This window comes from Telopea speciosissima, chromosome 8 (genome assembly GCF_018873765.1).
Source record: "Telopea speciosissima isolate NSW1024214 ecotype Mountain lineage chromosome 8, Tspe_v1, whole genome shotgun sequence".
Classification (NCBI taxonomy): Eukaryota; Viridiplantae; Streptophyta; class Magnoliopsida; order Proteales; family Proteaceae; genus Telopea; species Telopea speciosissima.
In genome coordinates, this window is record NC_057923.1 from 14,182,469 (window position 1) to 14,204,200 (window position 21,732).

The following is a 21,732-nucleotide window of genomic DNA, read 5'->3' on the forward strand; positions in this document are numbered from 1 at the left end:
ATTTCCAATAGAACAATTTGCAGCATATTTGTGAATATTTCCTTAGGACAACTTGAGGAACTGGATGCACAGAATAATAAAATGATTTAAACGTGGAACCAGATTCCTCATCATTCCCATTCTTTGATTGCAGCCATTGGCCATTTATACCAATTGATGTGCAAATAGCATTCCTTGATCTGTCCAGTGTGTTTGTTTCTTCTATCAACAATTAATCATCTAAGCACAATGTTAATTTTCAAGTAGTTAAAATCTATTAACAGAAATATCCATGCAAATTCATCGCTTACTTCGTTGCGCAGTTGCGCATTGAGGAAGTGAGAACCCTTCACTCAAAAATAATACACAAATGAACTTATAATCCGAAGAACTGATTGAATCCAGAGACCTGATGTTCAAACCCTTGGAAAAATTACTCCATCTTTATTTTAATTTTAAAACTTCGCCTTCCGGTGTTGGTCCTGGCTCTTGTTCCAAGAAATTCACAGAAGAAAAAGCTAACAAAGTTAACAGAAACAACTTCCATATGCTGTTAACTTGCATCTATAATTACAAGAAAAAAGAAATTACTTCCAAATGCTGTTAACTTACATCTATAAATTACAAAAACTTATATTCTTTACATGCTTCTATCACAATGATAACCATCACACAAGCAGTTAGATTCACTTACACCACTTGGGATGCCAAATCACCTGAGAAGGGCTTGAAACAACTCTCTCTAACAATCCAGTGTCAATGCTTGGAGGGTCCCCTTGTCCTTCAGATTCTCAGTTGTGGCAGTAGTCTTCCACTTGTTGAAATGAGAAACGGTTGCTACCATCTATGAGTTGTTCGGGTGCCTTGCTGTCTCTGATTACCTGTTCATCAAAGATTACCATCCTATCAAGATGAAATATCAATTTAAATAAAATTGGTTCTTAACCAACATGCAAGTGTAATGGGTAAAAAACAGTTCTAGTGAAACAAAAAGCTGTTTTTTGTCAAGATAAACTTGAAAAGAACATCATGAATCAGAGCCCCCTGGAAACTCAAAAATGCTCCCATAGTGTCAATAGAAAACCTATCAAATGCGCACGAGTAACCCAGATCCAAATATCTTGTACTTTCATATCTCAGTGCTGTAACTCATATGTGCAAGTTCCATCTTTCAAATTCTAAGTGAAAATAGCAATCAGTTACCATAGTTTGAGATTAGCAAAGTGCCAAATTACACTCCTTTTTATGTTTCTTCCCCCCCCCCCCCTCTCAATGATAAATAAAAAGTTCAATAAGAGGAATTCCCAGGTCCCCCCCCCCACCCCTAGTGAATTACTCTCACCTCTCCAGCCTAAGAATGCAGAACTTCACAAAAATTATTAAAAAAAAAAAAAACAAAAAATGCAGTTTCTGAATAAGCAGGACCTTTGGGATCCATGCCAACAGCTCTCTAATCTTTCTTCTTGTCATAGAGCTAGATTTCTACCCTTTCCCATCAATTCATAGTATGTATTTCAACCCCAGTTTTCGCTTATTAGATTCCCCACATAATGCATAATAGGGTGGACAATCTCATGCTGCCTTCAATCTCAATGAAAATGATTTACCTAAATGCTCACTTTCTGATGATCTGGAGCTCAAAATGCTCACCTTTTTGTAATTTTCTTTAGAAAACCCATTGATCCCCCTTATACATGTGTGGAGAAATGTAAGAAGATTTAATCAATCACAACAGCAACATCCTCCTTTTTTATCTATCAGATCTTGTTCCATTGGTGTACAACTTTTCTCTGCTAGTGTATAATTTTCTTCAAGGGGAAGGCATTTGTACACAGGAGATTCTCCCATAAATTCTGTCAAATGGAGGGGGGCAGGGGTGCTTATGTCATTTTGGATACACAGTTATGCTAATCTAACTGCATTTAATGTCGATCGTGCACATGCATGGCTGTGCATAAAAACTTTTGCCTTTCTTCAAGAGCAAACATAGTAATAATAGGAATATACAATGCAGGTCTGCCAGGGATCATGTTCACAGTTCACACCCAAAGAATCCAATTACATAAATTTGGCTTTTCCGTTAATCACCATACAATAGCAACAACTGATACCAAAAAAATTATAAATTGAACATCAAATGTGGTAAGTTAAAAGGACTTGAACCATGACCAAAGTAGCAACATATGTAGACATATTTTCATCATAAAGTTTCGATAAATACCTGAATAGGTACATCCATAGGCACGCCCATATGGTTAAGGAAGATGCGTCCAACCTTCTCCCAATATACAGGACTATGTTTATCTTCCAAATCACTGTGAATCAACTGATATTGCCCCTCCTCAGATGGAACATCACACCCTACCCACACATACAAAATTTTAGGCTTCTTATCGCCTAATTTTACATCTTGAGCTAGAAAAAGGAAAACTGATCTAGAATCAAGGACCCCAGAAGAAGGCATTTCCACCTTTTCCATAGCTGGCCATCTGTACAGAACTGGTTGCCTTAGACTAAATTCTTTCTCATATTCTTCTTGTACTTCACTGCCAACACCAGAAAGGTCAGTATGGGACATCAACTCTTTCCCGTTCGATTCATCACAACCTCTGCCCTCAGACTGGTTGGATCCATTATCCACCAGCATCATATCTTCTTCCAAGTCAGGGAGAGAAAATGACCATGACCTTACAATGTTCCTGGAGGGTTTTGAATGCATGTGCTTGTTGACTGATGGTGACAAAACCAATGAAGGAGGACTGCTTCCTCTGCGTTCTGCAAGAGAGGGAGAATTCCCTTTACATGGCACACAGGCCTTTTCTACTCTCGAAGCATTTGGGGCAGCAAACGGCTCTGCAAGAGAGGAAAAAGTTCCTGTACATTGCAAACAAGTCTTTCCCTCAAGGGAAGGAGAGGGAGAGGTTGAGGGACCCTTAACAACCATTAGCTCTTTAAATTCTGAAGATGAAGGTGAAGGCTGAGAAGACAAGAATGACAGGTCGGACCAATTAGAGGAGCCAGGTGAGAAGGTAAACGAACTAGAAGAATAAGACGGCGAAGGTAACGGAGACTTGGAATTGTAGGTTGGGCTGGTATTAGAAAAACAGGAGAAGGAATCCGGAGAACGACATGGATGGGATGGTGATAACCAAGAATCAGTAGGAGAGCGAGGGTGTTCTTCCGATGGCGAAGGCAAGGGAGACTTGGAATTGTAGGTTGAGCTGGTATTAGAATAACAGGAGAAAGAATCCGGGGAACGACATGGAGGCGATGGTGACAACCAAGAATCAGTGGGAGAGCGAGGTTGTTCTTCCGCGTCGTTGTTACAAGAATCCTTGAAACTCGTATCTGGTTTATCACCCATATGGCCATTGTTACACGTCAACAACTTGGATGATGTCAACAGTTTCCCACTGGCAAATTTCCATCGCAGCTTGCCCCAACCATTTTCTTCCCAACAATTTTCTCTAGCAGGAAGATGAGTCTCTGCTTCTGAACCTGTCGCCGACAAGGGGACCGGCGGAACAACACCACCGGAAAGAGCTTTATGGAAAATCTCGTAGTCAACATCATATTCGCTCACCTTCTTGTTACCAACACCAAGACTGATAGCCGCTGCAACCCGATCCTTTTCTTCTTTTGCATCTTTGTCTTTCCCCACTCTATCGAAATCGTCGGTAAGGAGAGGGCAATTAGCGAGGGCATCCCAGAACTCCGAAGGCTCTTTGCCCTCATCGATGTTCACAATGGGTCCTTGAGCTCTCTCGTAACGCACGACCTGAGACGCAGCAGCGCTGGCGTGATTCAACATCACCTGAGTACAATTCTTCCCGACCCAGATGTAAATCACTGAAGGTACATGAACGATGAAAGCCCCACGAGAATCGAGGCCGAGTGCGCTCGGATGATTCAACATTTTGGGAACCAAGTGGAGGGAATCGTAGGAAGAGTGGGGGGCCATCCGGTACATCCGAAGCACAGAGTTAGGGCTGGCCGGCACAGCGTGAACCCTCTTCTGGCACTGCAAGAGCTGGCAGGCGAAGCCCATGTTTGGGTTTGTGATCCCGCGAGCAGCCTTCACAAACTGGAACGCATCCTCAAAGCTCTGGCCGTCCCTCCACATAAGGTAGGCGATGACCAAGGAGGTGGAGCGGGAGACCCCCTGGCAGCAGTGAACGAGAACACGTCCTCCCTGCTCGCGTACATCTTCAAAATAATCGAAAACATCGTAGAGGATGCTGGTGATGTCCTCGGAGGGGCTGTCTTGCAGCCACAAGGTCTTGTAGATGAGATCGTTCTTGAAATACTCGGGAGACACGAACCCAACACAATTGAGGACATGGGTGATACCATTCTGGCGGAGGATCTCACGGTTCCTGGCCACAGCATCGCTACCGAGGTAGATATGGTCGGCGATCCTGGAACATTCCTTGTCGAAGAAGGCGAGCTTGTCCTTGCGAAGCAGGAAATCCGTCGAAGTATCGGAGACGTCAAGGGGTCTGGGGGACGATGATGCAGATGAGGATGGCGGACGGCTACGGTTGGCACTGGGAGTAGGTGGATGAGGCCAATGACCGAGGTCATCGGAGCCAGGCCTGGGCCACTCTTCTACGGGACGGCGAGAGATGCAAAGGGGTTGCAGGGGAGGAAGGGAAGCCCGAGCCTTATTGCTGAAAGGCTGTGATTGTTTGGGGTTGGAACTAGGGTTAGAACAGGAAGAAGGAGACCACCGGTCAGACCATGAAACAGAACGAAGGTAGGTCTTCCGATGTCCACCGGCGACATCACCATCGTTCCCTTGCTCTTCCAACATCCTACGTCGTTAGCTCTTCACTTACCGTCGCAACGGAAACGGAAGGTGAACCATTACTGCAACTATTACAGGTAAGAGAAGCAATTGGATTTGGATTATCATTAGACGACCCATCAAGAAACAAAACTATTATTCCTCAAAAGGGTTTTTCCTTTTTAATTGCAGACAAAAGGGAAATAGCTCATAAGACTGATAACTGATACAGAAAGTTTGATTGCTTTCTTGCTTTCTTTATTGGGTTCTCTCTGTTCCTTATTTCCTTCCCTCTCACTCACTCTGTCTTCCTCTCTTAAATTTTTTTTTTTCTCTCAGAGAAGAAAATTCAAACACAACTACGACTGAGTAAAACCATGGACTATTTGGGTTTGGTGGAATATGAAAACAACATGGATTCAACAACAACAATAAAAGTACGAAAGTGAACGGTGAGAAATTTGAAAGAGAAACTTTCGTTTCTTTTGTAAATTTCTTAATCGTGTTTGGTTGGGTTTTGTTGAACAGTTGGAGAGACTTACTAGCAGTTAACTGCCTTTTTAGTATTCAACAAGAGAGAGAGAGAGAGGGGAGAGAGAGAGAGAGAGAGAGAGAGAGAAACATTCATGGTTTCTGGTTCTTGAAGCTAGAATTTAGAAATCAATTCAAAGCTAGAATTTAAAAATCAATTCAAATATAAATAAGATAGGTATATAACAGGTTTCCCACGATGTCAGAGTAGAAAATCTCAGTAATTAGAGAATTTGAGACGGATTCAATTTAAAAAGGGACCCACATTTTGTCCCTAAAAGAAAGTTTTAATGTGGAATCCCTTTGGAGATGATTGCCGGAATTGTCACGGAAGAGATAATTGCTGGTAGCCACAATTAATGGTGTCAATCGATTCGGTTTCGGTTATTGGATTTCACTTAAAATATGAAACGTAGAATCTAAAATCGAATCATTTTGTTAAATTTAATTTTTAATCAGTTTTATATTCGATTTATGAACTATTTAGTTTTTACATGAAATAACATTCATATTGATTGAAATATTAAAAAAGAAATTCTTTTTACCTGATTCCTTATTTGATTCAAAAATGGGTATTATCGAATCAATGGTTTTAATCATGATATCGAAACCGAATTAAATTAAGAAAAGATTCCATCTTTTGAAACCAAAAAACAAAATCAATTTGCTTCAATTTGATTTGGTTCGATTTTTCAAGAGTCAATTTCGATTTTGTTTTTCGGTTTCGATTCTAAATTGACAGTTGACACCTTTAGTTGTCGGCTGCCATTTGCTCAATACAGTTGTTAGTTGTAAGGTCTTGGTTATCATAAATCCCCCAATCCCCATCTTAGTAGTGACTTTAATATCAAGTTGCATTGCAGGTTCCCCGTGTTTCTCTCTCTCTTTCTTAAAGTCTCTATTAAGGTAGTTGTAGGAGAGTTTTATTTTTGGACTTGGGAGCCCTTTAGAGTGAAAAAAATGTTTGTTCCTCTACCCAGACTTTGGACCCTTATCTAAGCTTGTGTGGCTACACAAAATTATAGTAAGACTTGAAAGCTTACTTGGTCATCGTGGGTTGCTCCATGCATCATGGACTAAGCTTATATGCATGCTTTACCTAATGTTTATGTCATCAACTAAGTGATGATAATTCAATTTAGTCTTATTTTAATTAAATCGGGTCGGTTACATGGATTCTTTTTCTTTAGTAAGTAACTTTAGAGAGAGAGATTACTAATTTGGGTTTCACATGGATGACGAGTTATGAGTAAGGGGTTTTGGAGGAGAATGAGGGTGTGAGATCCTCACTTTTGTGTTTTGGCTTGCGAAAAGGATCTATTTGTATACGGAAAATGTATTGATCTTTTGCCCTAAACTCTATAGTCAAAGTTATACTTATTATCAAAAAAAAAAAAGGACAAGAGATCGATACCTGGTTGCGTGGCCCCTGTACCAATGTGGAGGCCAATGAGAGCGCATCAAGGGCATTAACATGGATGGGATTTTTTTATTTCACGGGGTGGGGCGATAGTTTCCTACAATTCTGTACCTAGGTGCAAGAACTGCATGACCACACAACTTTTTCCCCCTTAAAAAAAGAGAGATGATTCTCTAAGCAAGTGGCATAGAGGAGCTCACAAAAGACTTGTGACAAATAGACACTTGGAGGATGTATCCAAGGTCATGGAAAGATGGCTTTCATGATTTTCTGACTCGGTGAAAAAGGCTCCAACCCACCGCCAAAGTAAATATAAAGATATTAGTTCCAAGGAAAGAATTTGTATCACCTCAAGTTCGGTGCATCTTCCAATGCACCTTGAAGTGGTTTTGTTTAAAACACTCTCCAAGTGCATGTGCACTGTCCGATGTACCTTTTAGGTGAACTGGAAGGTGCACCGGACTTAAGGGGATAAAGGTCCCCTAGCAAACCTATCTATAAAGCAATAACAAAGTCCATCAATTGAACATGCAATCTAATTAAGAAAAGGCTTTCATCAAATCTGAAAACATAGGAAGCTATAGAAAGGTCTATAGCGAAAACAGCTATATTGATCCAATTGATCCAAAATGAGTTCCAAAGCTCCTAACATCCAAAATAATACTTCTAGCTCACTTCATTCGAGTCTCTATTGATATCTAGCATCATCACATTCTTTATCATAACAATGATAAAGACTTGAAGTTTCAAGGCAAAAGTTTTCCTTCATCATAAGTGAAGAGAGCACCCATGTATCAATGGTTATAATTACTTGCCCCCTTGTATATTGAAGGTCCAAAATGTTCTTTAATGTTTCTAGAATTCCATTCAAGTACAATGGCCATTGGAGAGCGCAATGGCCATTTGAGAAGAGATTCTTTTTTCATCATATATGAAGGAAAACTCGGTCTAAGTTAAAAAGAAATGCTCTCGTTTTGCTAGAATATTTGAGTGCAAAATTTATAAAACTAAAGAATGTTTACCTCCTCCCCCCCGCCCCCCCCAAAAAAAAACGAAGAAGAAAAGTGAGTGACACGTCCTCCCCTCCTTGTGAGGTCATATTCTAGTTTTATTAGTGTTTTATGGCTAAAGATTTCATGCACGGTCGTGCATGCTTGCACGGTCATAAACCCTCTCACATAGAGTTGGAAAAGTCAGAAAACCCTCCACCCCGATTAAAACCTCGAAACTCCTACCCTCCCACCTGCACGGCTTTGCATACGAATACTGTCCCTTAGTTTTATTTCTTCATGATACCATATTTATTTTGAAACATTGACTTGGGGAGATCAAATCTTTAGAACTAGTCAAACTTTTATTGTTTGATACTGTTATTTTAGAATCAATAATAAAAATTATAGAATATAATAACTTGTAGTCATGTACGATCACTTGTTGATACGTGCAGAGGAACCGAACTCATATATATATATATTGTGTAGTCTAGAGGGTATCTCTTTAGTTTTGCCACATGGAAGGGTGGTGTGCCGAATCAGACTATTATTGATTATATAAGAAATTGTCTAAATTTGCTACAAGTATAATTAAACTGAAATTCAATCATATATACTCCTATTATTGTCCGTTCTTCTAGCAGTCATAAGGTTGATGTTTTGTTTTTATTGTTTTTTCTCTTTGTTTGTCCCGAGCCTAATGTCTCTTGGTGACACTTTTGCCTCGTAATTTTTTTTCTTCCCTTTTTGTTGTGTTTAATATGTTTTCTTCCTTCAAAAAAATATAAATTGTCTATTCTTTTCAATAAGTTTAATTTATTTTATTGAATTTTTCCAAAGTTTATTTTTTACATTTGGCTAATTTTACTCAGACTAAAACTTGACATATGAACAAGGACCTTCATGTCTATCTATTCCTAAAATTGTAGTCACATCCAACTCGCATGTGACGGATATTTGGGCTGTCCATAGACTTCATAATGGACGTGTCATCCACATTCCCAATCTAAATTTATAGTTTGAACCAAATAATATTTCTTTTTAAAAAATAATTAATTAATATATGGTCTGGTCATCACTCTCTCAAGAGTCCATTTTAAAGGATGATTTATGAATTTCATATTTTAATTATCCTAATGGTTGCATTTGATAATTTGAAGTAAATTATCCAAATTGAGTAATTTTTCATGTCATGTGTCTATTTTTTAAGCATGAGAAAAGCCCAAATAATGTTAGATTTGCAACTACTTATTAAATATGTACAAGACAGAGTGGCCAAATTCCATTCCTCTCAATAAATTATTTTAGGGAGAATGTTCTCTGTGCTGCAACACAGGCTGGCACATGGGCCTGCCACCCCCATTTGCCTGGGTGCAGCCAGCGCTGCGACGGCTGCGCCTAGGCACAGAGAACAGCGCCTGATTATTTTATTACCAAAAAGATAATTAAATATGTGTGCAACTACAAATTTATGGGAAATAAGAGTAGATAATTAAAGTGATGAGAGTTGTTATTGCATGGTCATGGTCATGGGGATGGAAGATTGATATAAATATTGATTGATGAAATATTGAACAAGAGTGAAGGGTGAGGCTGGGTGTTGCTGTACCATGGTTGTAAGAACTAATTAAATAAAGTCAAGGAAAATGGGCTTGAAAGAAGGAAGGAAGGAAGGAAGGAAGGAAGGAAGAAAGCTAAATCACCTTCTTCCTCACCTTTGGCCCCATTAAATATAACAAACTTTCCTTCCTATCTTTTCCAGCCAAAGTCTAACTAATCTTCATTAAAGTGCACATGAGACAAAAAGTTTAGAGAACTTTGTAGCCTTCTGGATAGAGGAGCCTTATTTGTATTAAGGACCAATTATATATGGTGAAGCCTCATTTGGTCTCATCAGAGTATTTCAAGTTTAGAGAACTTTTAGAGAGAGAGAGAGAGAGAGAGAGAGAGAGAGAGAGATCTTCTGATTAGCTACTAAAGTAACTTTAAATGCACCACTCGTTGTGAAGAAGGGAGTATGGGAGTCATATATGGCGCCTAAGAAAGGCTATTCAGGTCTCAGGTGTTGTGGTAAGATTTTACGGAATTTTTATCTTATGCAGTAACTGCACGATGTTGTACTACATCGTGCGGCGGCTGCAGAGACCATGTGCACCATGTGGGGTCTGTTGTGCCGTACTGCATCTTGCAGTTACAGAAGAGGATAACGATTCGACTTTACAACTTCTTTCTTACATGAGAAGGAATAGAGGGTAGGGACGATTGCACTTAGTTTGCATCTTAAAGCTAATGAATATGCAAAAGAGAATGAAGTTTGGATAGTTCTCAATTTTATATGAGAAAAGTTTTGTTATGATGCCAAAAGATGCCATAATGAAAAACTTTTTCATACTCTCTCTCTTTCTGACACTCTTTTCTATTTTTATTAATGAAATCAATCAATCGTCTCCCATTAATATGGCCTTCCCACTCTAATAATATAGAATACCTTTTCCGTCTAATTTATTCAATACAGAGGTGATGTAAGTCCTCCTCTAACTTGCACTTCAATGGGTCTTAGATGGTAAGGTAGGTTCTTGGCTTATCGCCTTATCTGATGCCTAATTATGCGATGTTAATAGATTGTGATATTCAAAACTAATCTCCAATTATTTAAAAAAAGCATACCAATTAGAATGGTCCAATTCTTAATTTTTAAAATTTGTGGAAGGTGAGGAAGGGCAGAGAGGTGCCAATGGTTGGGTGGGTAAAGTATTTACTCTTTTATTCCCAATGGGAAGAGTAGTGCCAGACCAGTCTTGGGAATCATCATTGTTCGCTAGAACTTGTTACAGGCACATAGACAAGCTTATAAGTATCTATTTGTCTGAATGTAAAATGATCAAATATGTTAAGAAAGAAGTAATTATATTAAATAAATAGAAACATTTTAGATAGTAGTAGAAAAATATATTGAAGACTTCACCCAAAAAAAAAAAAAAAAAAACAATATTGAAATGAAATTAAAATTTGTCATATTTTTCTGCTAGAATCTATTGATTGGGAAAAGAAATAAAATTTAACAAGTTATTAAGTAAAGGGAAAAAAGATCTCTACTTGGTGGTGTTTTCTACGCTCTCTCAAAGGGTACCATGAAATGACGCCTCTGCCCCTAGATAGATACCTAGACGTGCTCCCCCATTGGCTCAGACGCTTGTGTAGAGACCATGCGACCAAGTAGAGATCTCTTGCCCGTAAGTTAATTACATGATTAGATTAATTTCTATCTTGTTTTTCGATTAAATTTACATTATTTTACAAAAATTTCAATCCAGCTATTCCTTATTAGCCACCCCTCCCCACTAAGATAATAAAGGTCAACCAACTAAGAAATCAAAAAAACCTCAACCTTGATGGGCTGAAATCTGTGCCCAGGTTTAATTCACTTTTTCAGTTTTCTTGACATGTCGGCACTTGGTTGTTTAGAAATGGTTGGAAAAGAAAAGTACAAAATATAGAACACAAGGCAAAGGAAAATTTTCGTATCCCATTTTTTATCAGAATTTCATATGCATTATTCTCTGAATATAGAAAAGGGAAGGAAAATAAGTGTACTTTTCCAAACACTAGCTTTGTTGAGATTTGAGAACCTTTGGTTCCTGCTTCCACATTGATGGCTAGAAAAGCTAGATGGGAAATGCAGGTTCTCATTCCCTTCCTATCAATGGTGATGGAATTTACATTCTTCATTGGAAAATGTAAAAATTATATGGTATTGATGGAAATAAAAATCCAACACAGTGAATCCAATCAAGATGGGTTCTGTTAACAACAGTCATGGAGCCTAAAGGGTGTCAATTTGGGACCGGATCGAGTTGGGAATCATTCCACCATCTCTTATTACTAAACGGGATGATTCTGAGAGATGATTTTGAGACCGATTACTAAATGGGATAGGATGGTTCTAAGCCAGATTTCCCAACAGTTTCAAAGCCGAGAAAGACTAACGAGAAACAGACTAAAACTGGAACCGCTAGAGCCCATTTAAGATACATATTTAATTCTAGTTAATATTTAATAGTTATAATTTATAAGGGTTATGTTGTAATTGCGAAGAAAAAAAATAAGGGTTGATTTTGATTATTTTGTATTATTAGGAATATATATTGAATTATTTTGTATACTACAGGAATTATGGATTTATTTGAGCGTGAAACTGAATCAAACTATCTCATTAACAAATGGAACCCGATTCTAGTTTTGGAACTGTTTAATAAATGAGACAGTTCTGAGATTGGCCCTTGGACGGAACCGATTATGAATCGCATTTATCAGAGACACACCTCGCCAATTAACTCACCTTGAAAATGTTTAATAAACGGGACAGTTCTGAGATTGGCCCTTGGACGGAACCGATTATGAATTGCATTTATCAGAGACACACCTCGCCAATTAACTCACCTACCTGAACCTCTGAAGTAAAACAATGTCTCAAGGATTTTGAATTAAATGCTAATCACGGATCAAGACATGTACATAGTATGGTGTATCCTCATCCATCCATTTAAATTCTTTGTTCTTACCAGAAGAAGAGTGATGAGTTTTGACGGAAACAGGAAAGTAGTAGCAAGAGAAGGAGAAAGAATAAGTTTTAAGTTCTTTACAGAAGAAGAAGAAGAAAAAGGGAAAGTTCAACCGAGGAAACTAATTTGATAGGACATGGAATCCAAAATCCATTTAGGTCTCGAAATGCGTTTTTTGGGAGTTGTCTAATGCTAAACTTCCCTCGCAATTAAAACAATCCATGTCCCATTCTTTACTTACCTTCTACATTTTCCCTTTCTCCCACAATTGCAATGAAGAACTCCTCCTCCTCCTTTGTCTTGCCCATTGCTCCTCCAAATTAATTTATTCTCTCTCTCTCTCTCTCTCTCTCTCATCCATGCATTCTGATCACAATGAGTTCTTCCCTCCGTCCCCATCTGGGCAGCCTCTGCCTGCACAGCAATCAGTAAACCGACATGAAAGAGGATCAGATCTTAAGTTGCCCCAAACTCGCAGGACCAACCCCTTCACCTGGTTCACGGGAGTCTGTTGTGCCATATTCTGGGTTATAATCATACTCGCAGGCTTAGTCGTTCTGGTTATCTACCTCTCATTCAAGCCTCGAATCCCCCGTTTTGATGTCTCAAGCGTCACCCTCAATGCAGCTTCCATCGACACCTACTCTCTGCTAAACGCTGATCTCACCCTCCTCACCAATTTCACCAATCCAAACAAGAAGGTAAGCGTGGACTTCAATTACATGGTCCTTCAGCTCTATTACGAGAACACCCTAATCGCCACTCGAGCCATCGATCCTTTCTCCGCGGCAAGGACAGAGACAAGGTTCCACGCCGTGGAGATGATCTCTAGCCAAGTTGCTCTGCCCATGCAAGTCACGCAGAAGCTGAGGAATCAGCTTGGAGGGAATGGAGTCATCTTCCACCTCAAGGGCTCATTTCGAACTCGATCTAATTTCGGGAGTCTCTTTCATTATTCGTATTGGCTATATATTGATTGCGACTTCGTTATGACAAGGCCTCCAATTGGGGTTTTGGTAGCACACAAATGCATAACCAAGCTTTAATATCAAACCCAGACAACATTTTTATTTAATTTGTTTCCAACAGATTCATAATTTTTTTTTTATCATTCCATAACATTGGTGAGGGCTGTAGTTGTTCCCTATAGATTTGTATGAGCCACAACGATATCCAGTGATAATCCTGCCTTTACCCGTGCAGAATATTTCGGGTTTTACATGATAAAACCTGTTCAGAGAAAGTCCCAACTACGTTTCTCACCAATTGACAAAATGCAATTTGATCAAAAAAATTCTAAACAAAGAGAATGAAAGATTGATACGGAAAAAGAAAAGAATCGATTCATTAGTATATATCTAACAAGTTATGGTACATTAAAATGGAGAAAATGCTGAATGGAAGAGTTCTTTTAAGGTGGCAGTAGGTGTTCCCCTTCTCACCCACTGTTTACACACTTGCAGAAAGGGAAAAGCCACGGACATGTCCCCATATCATCCAAACACACACCTCCAAGCCGCCTACCATTAAAGTTCAGTCTATCTACAAAATGCAAGACCTCCTCTGATGGTCTCTTGTGAAAAAGGGATGCCTGAGAGCCTCACGAGCAGTCAAGCGATCAACAGGATCATGACGAAGAAGACCTTGCAACAGATCTATGAGATCCCCTGCAGAGTGGTCTACATGCTGCATTACAAGGTTCTGACAAAACAAGAACAGGCAAAATGAGAATAAAGAACCCTTGACGCACCTCCAATAGATTCTGGGTTAGAACACATACTTAAAGTGAGAGAATAGGCAGAAAAATGGGTTTCAAAATGCCTTCTAAACCCAGAATCTTTCAGAGAAAGCATACCAAACACAGCCGAAAACTACTTGGCATTACTCTTCAGAAAAACTACCATCCAACCAACAAGGACCAGTACCTGAAGACGAGGGAGCTTCAAGACGGCCCTGATGCTCTCTCTTGTTGCCGCACCCTCAGGCCAATCTAGTTTACCTCTTCTAACATACTTCTCCGCATGACGACTACAAGATAATAAAATCGACAAATTATCAAAAAAATATTAGACTCGGGAATTCCTACCAGGGAAAAAAAAATTCCTTGAATGCCAAGGCAGTAATGGGAAGAGACGCACTCCACTCTTTTCAACATGTGCTGTGGAATTGGACCTAATACCCTCTCCATCATGGCAAGGTGCTCTAAGTTCTCATGTGTCTGAAAAAGTGCTTCTCCCTGCAAACAACAGGTGTGCCATACAGCAACAAATCAAAACTATGCACAACAACAAACACCTAAAGTAAGGTATAAAGGGAAAGGAAAACACTTACAGAGCAGAGCTCCACCAAAATACATCCCACACTCCAAATATCACATGGATAGCTCCAACCAAGTCCTGCAAGAGAACACAAAGTAAAATAAGAGATAAAACTCCTCTCATCTATTCATACACACACATATGAATAGTAGTGTAGAACAAAGCATACCAAAAATAACCTCAGGTGCACGATAATGCCTTGTTGATACAATGTTGCTATGATCTTGGTGATCATATGTTGTGCTGCCAAAATCAATCACCTTAATAGCACTTGACTTCGGCAACCTTTTGAAATAGGATCCATCCTTGGGAGACCGAGATGAAACCTGCAACAGTGAAAATAGTGAACCTTTATACTTCTACAACACTGATAACCAATGAAAGCATAAAGGAAGGGGTGACAACAGGAAAATAGAAAAAGAACCAGAGTGAGTGCAGTGCCATGAAAAACAAATCACCACAATGCGCATTAACAACAAATACTACTTGATGTATATTCACAAAAAAAAAATATTACAAATACCTTGTAATCTGGAACTTTAACATAATCTGAAGAAACTAGTAATATGTTCTCCGGCTTCAAGTCAGTATGTATAAGGCGCAAATCGTGCATGACTGCAAATAAAAAACAAGTAAAATATCACTTCACAAAACTAGAAAACAAGCTGTCTGACAATAGATCAAACGAAATCATCAGGCAAAAATGAACAAAAAGGACTTCGCCTGCCAAAATTAAAACCATATCAAAGAGGATGGTCTATGAGAAGAGCTCCAAAATTCCCTAATTAGTTGAAGGAAAGAATAAACATAGTAGAAATGTTGCTATCCAACTTGAATAAGATGGAATAAACAGGCAAAAGAGTTGACCACACACATGCTACACATTCCAATAGTTGTTTGCCAAGCTCGCGGACTAGATCAATTGCAAATGCGCGATAATTGTTTTTCCGTAGAAAATCGTATAAGCTTGGTCCAAGCTTCTCAAAGACCTGTTAAAACCATTTAAATCCATCCACAAGTCTTTAACCCCCACAATATTTGTGAAATTGGGGAAAGCAAGCCATCACTAATCAATCATATACTTACAATACAGATATGGTTACGATAGTCAAACCAGTTCCGTATTTGCACACAACTGCAAAGAATAAACCCACTTAACCACTTACACAAAATCTACCTTAAACCTTACAGCAGTTTTGTATCATCTATGAAGAAGGCAGTCAAATTAACAAAAATTATACTCACCGATTGCCCCCTTTATCATGTTTCCCAAGCTGTTGGAGAACTTCAACTTCTATCATTGCCGCTTCCCGGTATTTCTTAATACCACGGACAATTTTGATGGCAACCATTTCCTTCCTCTCCCTATCCCAACATTCTAAGACCTGACCAAAAGTCCCTGGAAAAAAAAAAAAGAATACATAATTAAGATATGAGTATTAGAAAAATATAAATTTGCACATTGATTTTCGAAACATTAAAAAGAGCAAGAAAGATGTGTTGGTTAAAAAATTATATAAAACATGACTAAATACCTTCAGTCTGCTATCAGTAGTGGAAAAAATACATAAAGATGCTTAAGAATTTCAGTCAGGCAGAAAAAAAGGGACGATCAACTAAAACTCACCTTCACCCATTTTGCTGTGAATCCGATCTGCAAGTACATAAAAGAGAAACCCAAAACAAAGCAATGTCAGTAAGAACAAAGAGGATCAATTGTGCATTAGAGTTCCAAACAATATTCATACAAAATAGGTAACACGTTAATTTTAATATGGACATGGAAAATACAAAGAGCAGATGCTCAAAACTCTAGTATTAATTCCAAAAGGTCCATACAAAGTGACATAGCAGTCAAAATAATTGGAGCATGCCTGTACATGTGAGTTTGAACACAGGCATGCATAGGCACATAATTTACAGGGCATAGATAAAAGCCAAAAACGTCACAAAGGATTAATATTTATAAAATTGACGACAAACGCAGTATCACAACATCTGAGAGATTGATTCAAACAATTTTGTAGCAGTGCTTAATGAAGCATCAAAACTGACAATTTGAACTTCTGAAAAACCATCTAAAAATTTTAATGTCAGACTTTTAGCAGATCTCATAGGATCTGAAAATTTTCAAACATATTCTTTTAGCTGAAATTCAATGGGTAAATCCATTTGAAAAAAAAAAATACATATCTTTGGTCTTTAAAATTATTATTACTGAAAAAATTGGAGGCATGGAAAAAAAAAAAAGTAAGGCTGAACAAAATACTTAAAAATCTACTTAATCTTTAAAAGCAAAATGAAAAGGTCAGAGACCAATCCACGCAAACAAATATAAAGCTATTGTTTCAATGGTGATCAAGTGTAATTACAGCGAGAAGTTAAATTTTCTCCAAGCGCAAAAATGTAATGCCCATCTTTGTCATCATCTCGCCAAGGAGGAGAACCATTTCGAGCCACTCCCTTAACAAACAGAGAACTAGTATGGTCTGAGGGTGCCCTCGAAGGTGCAAAGCTTGTCACATTTCCAATCTCTTGCCCACAAAACATTGCTGGCTGAGCCTACACACAGCCATCCATTCATATTCCACACAGTCATAATTAATAACTTCAACCTCACTTCATTATTCCCTTCAAACATATACCCCTTAATCATTGACAAGGTATCATAAGGTGTAAAGAAATAATCACACAGAACAAAATAGAGAGAGCTTACCACATAAAACAGTATCATTGCAACAAGGGGAGGACGAAAAACCAAATCATAAAATCAGAAATAGTTTTCTCAAGGTAATAAGAACCCCCACAAACGGACTTAATAACAATTATTCCCCATTAACCCAAAAAAAAAAAAAAAAAATTTCAAAATTAAAACTAAAATTACGCCAAAAGATCTATAATCAACTCCAATTCAAATAATCCACCAACAAAAATAAAAAAAAAAGTGAGAAAATAGAATTACTATCAAAACTGAATCATATACATAGAAAAACGATGAAGAAGCTTATAGATTCAAACAATATAAGGTAAACGTATGTTATCGGGTGGGGAGGGGGAGAATTGACAAAATACAACAGAACTTGCAGTGGAGAACGAAGCGCAAAATTTCAACAACTCAAAACTTTTAGATCTCAAGAAAATATACAGTCCGTTGGTTTCGTCTAATATGCAGGGTAAGCGGATGTGAAGAAAAGAGACCGGAACCTGACCTGACCAAACAAACCCACAAAATCTAGCTAGAATAAAACAGATAAACGGAAGATCTTAGAAGATCCGAGTGAAACATGATCTACCTTCGGTGCCTGTGCAACATCCCAAACGAGCCTCGGCCTCTTTCTTGGCCGCCTATCCATATGAGTATGAGGAAACTCTGTCAAGCACTCCGTCTCCATGATCACGCAGAGACGCTCGCACGCAGATCTATAGCAAAGGTAAACGAAATCGGAAAAGATCGAGACTGGTAATGTTCTTCAGCGGAAGAATCACGAAACCCTAATACCTAACCCTAGTCCTAGCTGAAGCGTGAGCGGTTGAGAAATTGAGATTGCAATACCAATACGTGTCGGTATTTGTTTACCCCTTGTAGCCCTATATATCTTGAGTGTTGACCGATCCCTAACTTTAGTAATCCCTATAATAGGATAGGGGCAGGTGTTTGAAACCCCGGTTAGCCTTTCTAACCATAGTTGGATTAGCTTTTCTATCTGGCATGTACCCAGAGGTCAAGGGATCGATTCTCTTCTTTCACATTTGTGCCATAAGATATCTCTCCCCTCTGCCCTCCCCTCTCAAAATTATCTCCTGCAATTCGTTGCCATGTCCAATTCCTTAGTGCTGTAATAAGAGGGGCATGGACCCCACCCGGGTAGGGGTGGAATGGTCATTGTGCCCCCTTGTTAGGGGTACTTGGGGAACTAGATCGGAATTGCAGGGGATAACAGGGATAAAGATCTTTTGATTCTTTTCTATACACTCCCAACTTTGAGTGAAAACATGAACATATATATTGTTTAAATTAAAAAAATATATCTAAAAATGGATGATTTAGATTTATTTTTTGATTGTATGAAACATCACCTTCCATTGTTAAATGGACAAGAACTTTGTTTAAAAGTCTTTCTTCTCATCAGGGAAGGCTCATTCCAGTTGGTTTGGTTTCGGTCTAATTTATTTTGCTTTTCTTTTATTGGGTTTTTACTGGTTTGAAGTCAGGTTTTGTGCGGTTCAATTTTTACAAATAAACAAAGGCAAGCAATCGCTGCTTGGTAACCTAGCCCTACACCAACACGTGGGCCAATGAGAACGCATGCAGAAACATATACATTGATAAAATTTCGATTGGATGGGGTGGTAATTTTGCTTGCTCATGTGTCTGGCATAAATGCTATGTGATTAGACAACGTTCTTTTACCCTATAAATAGTTCTAATTTGGTTTTTGGCCAATCTGGTGCAGTTTAGTTTTCAACCAATTTTATAGTACTCCAATCCGAAGCTGATCTGATAGTGAATCGATTTGATTTAATTAAAAAATTGTTTGATCTGGTTAAGTCGAATTTGATTTCAAATCCATTGAGTGGGGGATCCAGTATCATAAAATGCTCAATTTGGATCCTCTACTGCCAAGCTGCCCGGCAGGACCGTGCTGCCCAGACACGGTGTTGTGCGCAATGTCTGCCTTTACCCTGCCCAAACGCCTTGCTTGAATGGGAGTAAGGTGGTCATTGCACGTAGCACCGTGTCTGGATAGCATGATCCTACCGGGTAGCTCGACAGTAGAGGATCTGGATGTTTCCTTTCTTTGTAAATATGACATGATATTAGGCAAGTTTTTTTATAATTCTTGTAAAAAAAGCTTATATTTTTTGACAAAGTTTTCACCCATAAAGGACAGTTGACCCACCATTCACAAAACCCTCCTATGGTGTATGTTAAAAAATACTCTAGATACCCATTCCCACCCTACGGTGAATGAGATCCCATTCAATTTATCCTGAAAAAAAAAATTGAGATCCTATTCATCGAGGTTGGAGAAAAAAATTTTCTATATCTTTCAAGGAAAAGATTTACACGCACAACAAGATGAGAGAGGGAAAAGGTTACAGTGCATAAATACAAGGCTTTGTTATTTTAACGGCCTAGAAGGGAACAGGATCGTGTAAGGTGCACGGCTATGTACGTAATCTTTTATTTACTGTTAAACAAAATCATTTTTCAAAAACTTTTGCAATTGCACAATTGCTGAGGAAGGTTCTAGAGCCCCTAAGAATCTTCTAGATTCCTCTAGAATATTTTAATTTTTCAAATAAAAAAATTGGCACAAAAAATATAGGGAAATTTATACTGCTTTTGAATAATTCTTCAAGAGAAATCCAAATTCAATATCTATTTTTGGTAGAATCCAAACTAAATATTAAGAAGTTTACCAAAAAAAAAAAAAAACTAAATATCAAGAAATACATTTACTATTTCTATCTCTCTAGTCTGTATCTCTATCTCATGCACACACGGTCACACACAATCTTAATTCAAGAAATCAAAAAAGAATCAGGACCTATTTATTCCATGGGAGAAAGAATGCAATTTGGGCTCGTGAGGTGCACACACTGCCTTGATACAGGAGCATGCAAAATGATCAACATGCTTTCATGAAAATGCAAAAATTCTCGAGGGTGCGGTGATCATTTCATACGCTCTTGGGTGCATGGGCAGTGCACCACACACGCTCAGGTAGCGTTCTCTTTCCCTTATTCCATTTAGTTTTGATTCAAATATAGAATGGGATCAACCTAAAATCGGATTGGGAACATGGCTTTTAGTATATTGAAAAAAAAAAAAGAATACTAACTGGTCCTGTGGTTCATGTGCCTAAATATAAATCACTGCTTTTGTACACGAAAAAATTTGTTTAGCTCCCAAAGAAATCGAAAGTCGCATCCAAACCATTGCCTCTGTGCACTTTCATTGGCTACCACACTGGTGCACGGGCTACACGACCAGGTATTGTTCTCTTACACCCCCAAAAAATTATTTTTTTAAAATATACTTACCCTTAACAAGACTCATTACACTGTTACGGGATGAATTGGTATTTGAAACCATGGTTGAAAGAGAGGATAAAGATTTTCATAAAAAATAAAAAAAAGGGTTAAAGATTTAGTCAGGCTTTTGATGTTATTAGCTCAAATATATTATAAAAATAACTGCAGGAGGTAACTTCTCTTCTTTTTTTTTTAATTTGTTTTGTTGGTTGGAGGTAACTTTTTTTTTTTATAAGACAAACAAAATATATTAATTAAAGTATATCCACAAAAGTACATTCATCAGACCGCTGTTTCAATTTAGAGAAATTTTTTAGCCAAAGACATAAGTTAGGGGAGGGGCATAACATTATAGACAACCTAGTTATATGATCAACTAGAGACAATAAAAGGTCCAAAATGTCCAACGACCAGTGAGATTGGGATGGAGTTGGAAGAAGTCCAGTAATTGTCGGGTCCGAGCACCAAACTTCTTTCAGCTTCACTCCTCTCTTCTGGGCAAGAGTTAAACCATGAAGGATGGCCAACAATTCCAGCTCCAACAGGTGCCTAGACTTTAGCTTCCCTGTAGCCAACAAAAAGGGTTTGCCATGTTGCAAAATACAAAAAGCCCAGCCAGAGTACTCTACTTCTCCTATGTCTCTGGGTTGAAACCTTGCGCAGAAGAAAACAGGAAAATTTAAAGTAGGTAAATAAACCTTATTGATAGTCGAGGAAGAAATGTCATGACTAAAAGAGTTCAAAGTTAAATTAGGGGGGGGGGGAATACGAAGTTCCCGTAACCAAAGGTCAATCTTTCTTACCGCAGCTAAAGGATCAGGCATGACATTATTAAAAATCAAATTGTTCCGAACAAACCAGACAACATAACAGGTAACAATGTAAACAGAAAAAAACCAAACACGCGAATTCTTATCCAAACGGCGACTAAGAAAGGTCGCAATGCAGTAATGGCCAATAGAGGGGGCAGAAATAGATTCTGTTCTTAATCCAAGCGGCCCAGCTGCCCAGATGTGTTTAACCCAGTCACACGAAAGTAATATGTGTCAGATGGTCTCATTACAGGTGCCACAGAGAGCACATGTGGGATCCACCTATTTCCATT

General features: G+C 38.5%; 3 protein-coding genes across 6 annotated transcripts; 1 reads left to right on the top strand and 2 right to left on the bottom strand.

Annotated features, from left to right (window-relative positions):
• Positions 1–407: 407 nt before the first annotated feature.
• Positions 408–21,216, bottom strand: LOC122671520 (protein-tyrosine-phosphatase MKP1-like). The gene is made up of 5 exons (XM_043868784.1): positions 21,204–21,216; positions 21,156–21,163; positions 4,873–4,918; positions 2,201–4,841; positions 408–860 (listed from the first exon to the last, which is right to left on the bottom strand). The coding sequence occupies exons 4-5, from the start codon at positions 4,790–4,792 to the stop codon at positions 771–773; spliced, it is 2,682 nt and encodes an 893-aa protein (XP_043724719.1). The 5' UTR covers positions 4,793–4,841; positions 4,873–4,918; positions 21,156–21,163; positions 21,204–21,216; the 3' UTR covers positions 408–770.
• LOC122672051 (NDR1/HIN1-like protein 13) lies at positions 12,630–13,391 on the top strand. The gene has a single exon (XM_043869560.1). The coding sequence runs from the start codon at positions 12,630–12,632 to the stop codon at positions 13,314–13,316; it is 687 nt and encodes a 228-aa protein (XP_043725495.1). The 3' UTR covers positions 13,317–13,391.
• LOC122671522 (serine/threonine-protein kinase AFC2) lies at positions 13,797–18,128 on the bottom strand. Of its 4 annotated transcripts, XM_043868787.1 has the most exons (12): positions 17,882–18,128; positions 16,961–17,150; positions 16,216–16,242; positions 15,834–15,987; positions 15,675–15,723; positions 15,463–15,577; positions 15,112–15,203; positions 14,758–14,914; positions 14,602–14,666; positions 14,409–14,506; positions 14,196–14,298; positions 13,797–13,971 (listed from the first exon to the last, which is right to left on the bottom strand). In XM_043868787.1, exons 1-12 carry the CDS (start codon positions 17,978–17,980, stop codon positions 13,813–13,815), a joined length of 1,308 nt encoding a protein of 435 aa, XP_043724722.1. In that variant the 5' UTR covers positions 17,981–18,128; the 3' UTR covers positions 13,797–13,812. The 4 variants fall into 4 exon arrangements, with proteins under 4 accessions (XP_043724722.1, XP_043724723.1, XP_043724724.1 ...); XM_043868788.1 differs by lacking the exon at positions 16,961–17,150 and having other exon boundaries at positions 17,882–18,096; XM_043868789.1 differs by lacking the exons at positions 15,463–15,577; positions 15,675–15,723; positions 16,216–16,242; positions 16,961–17,150; positions 17,882–18,128.
• Positions 21,217–21,732: the final 516 nt, after the last annotated feature.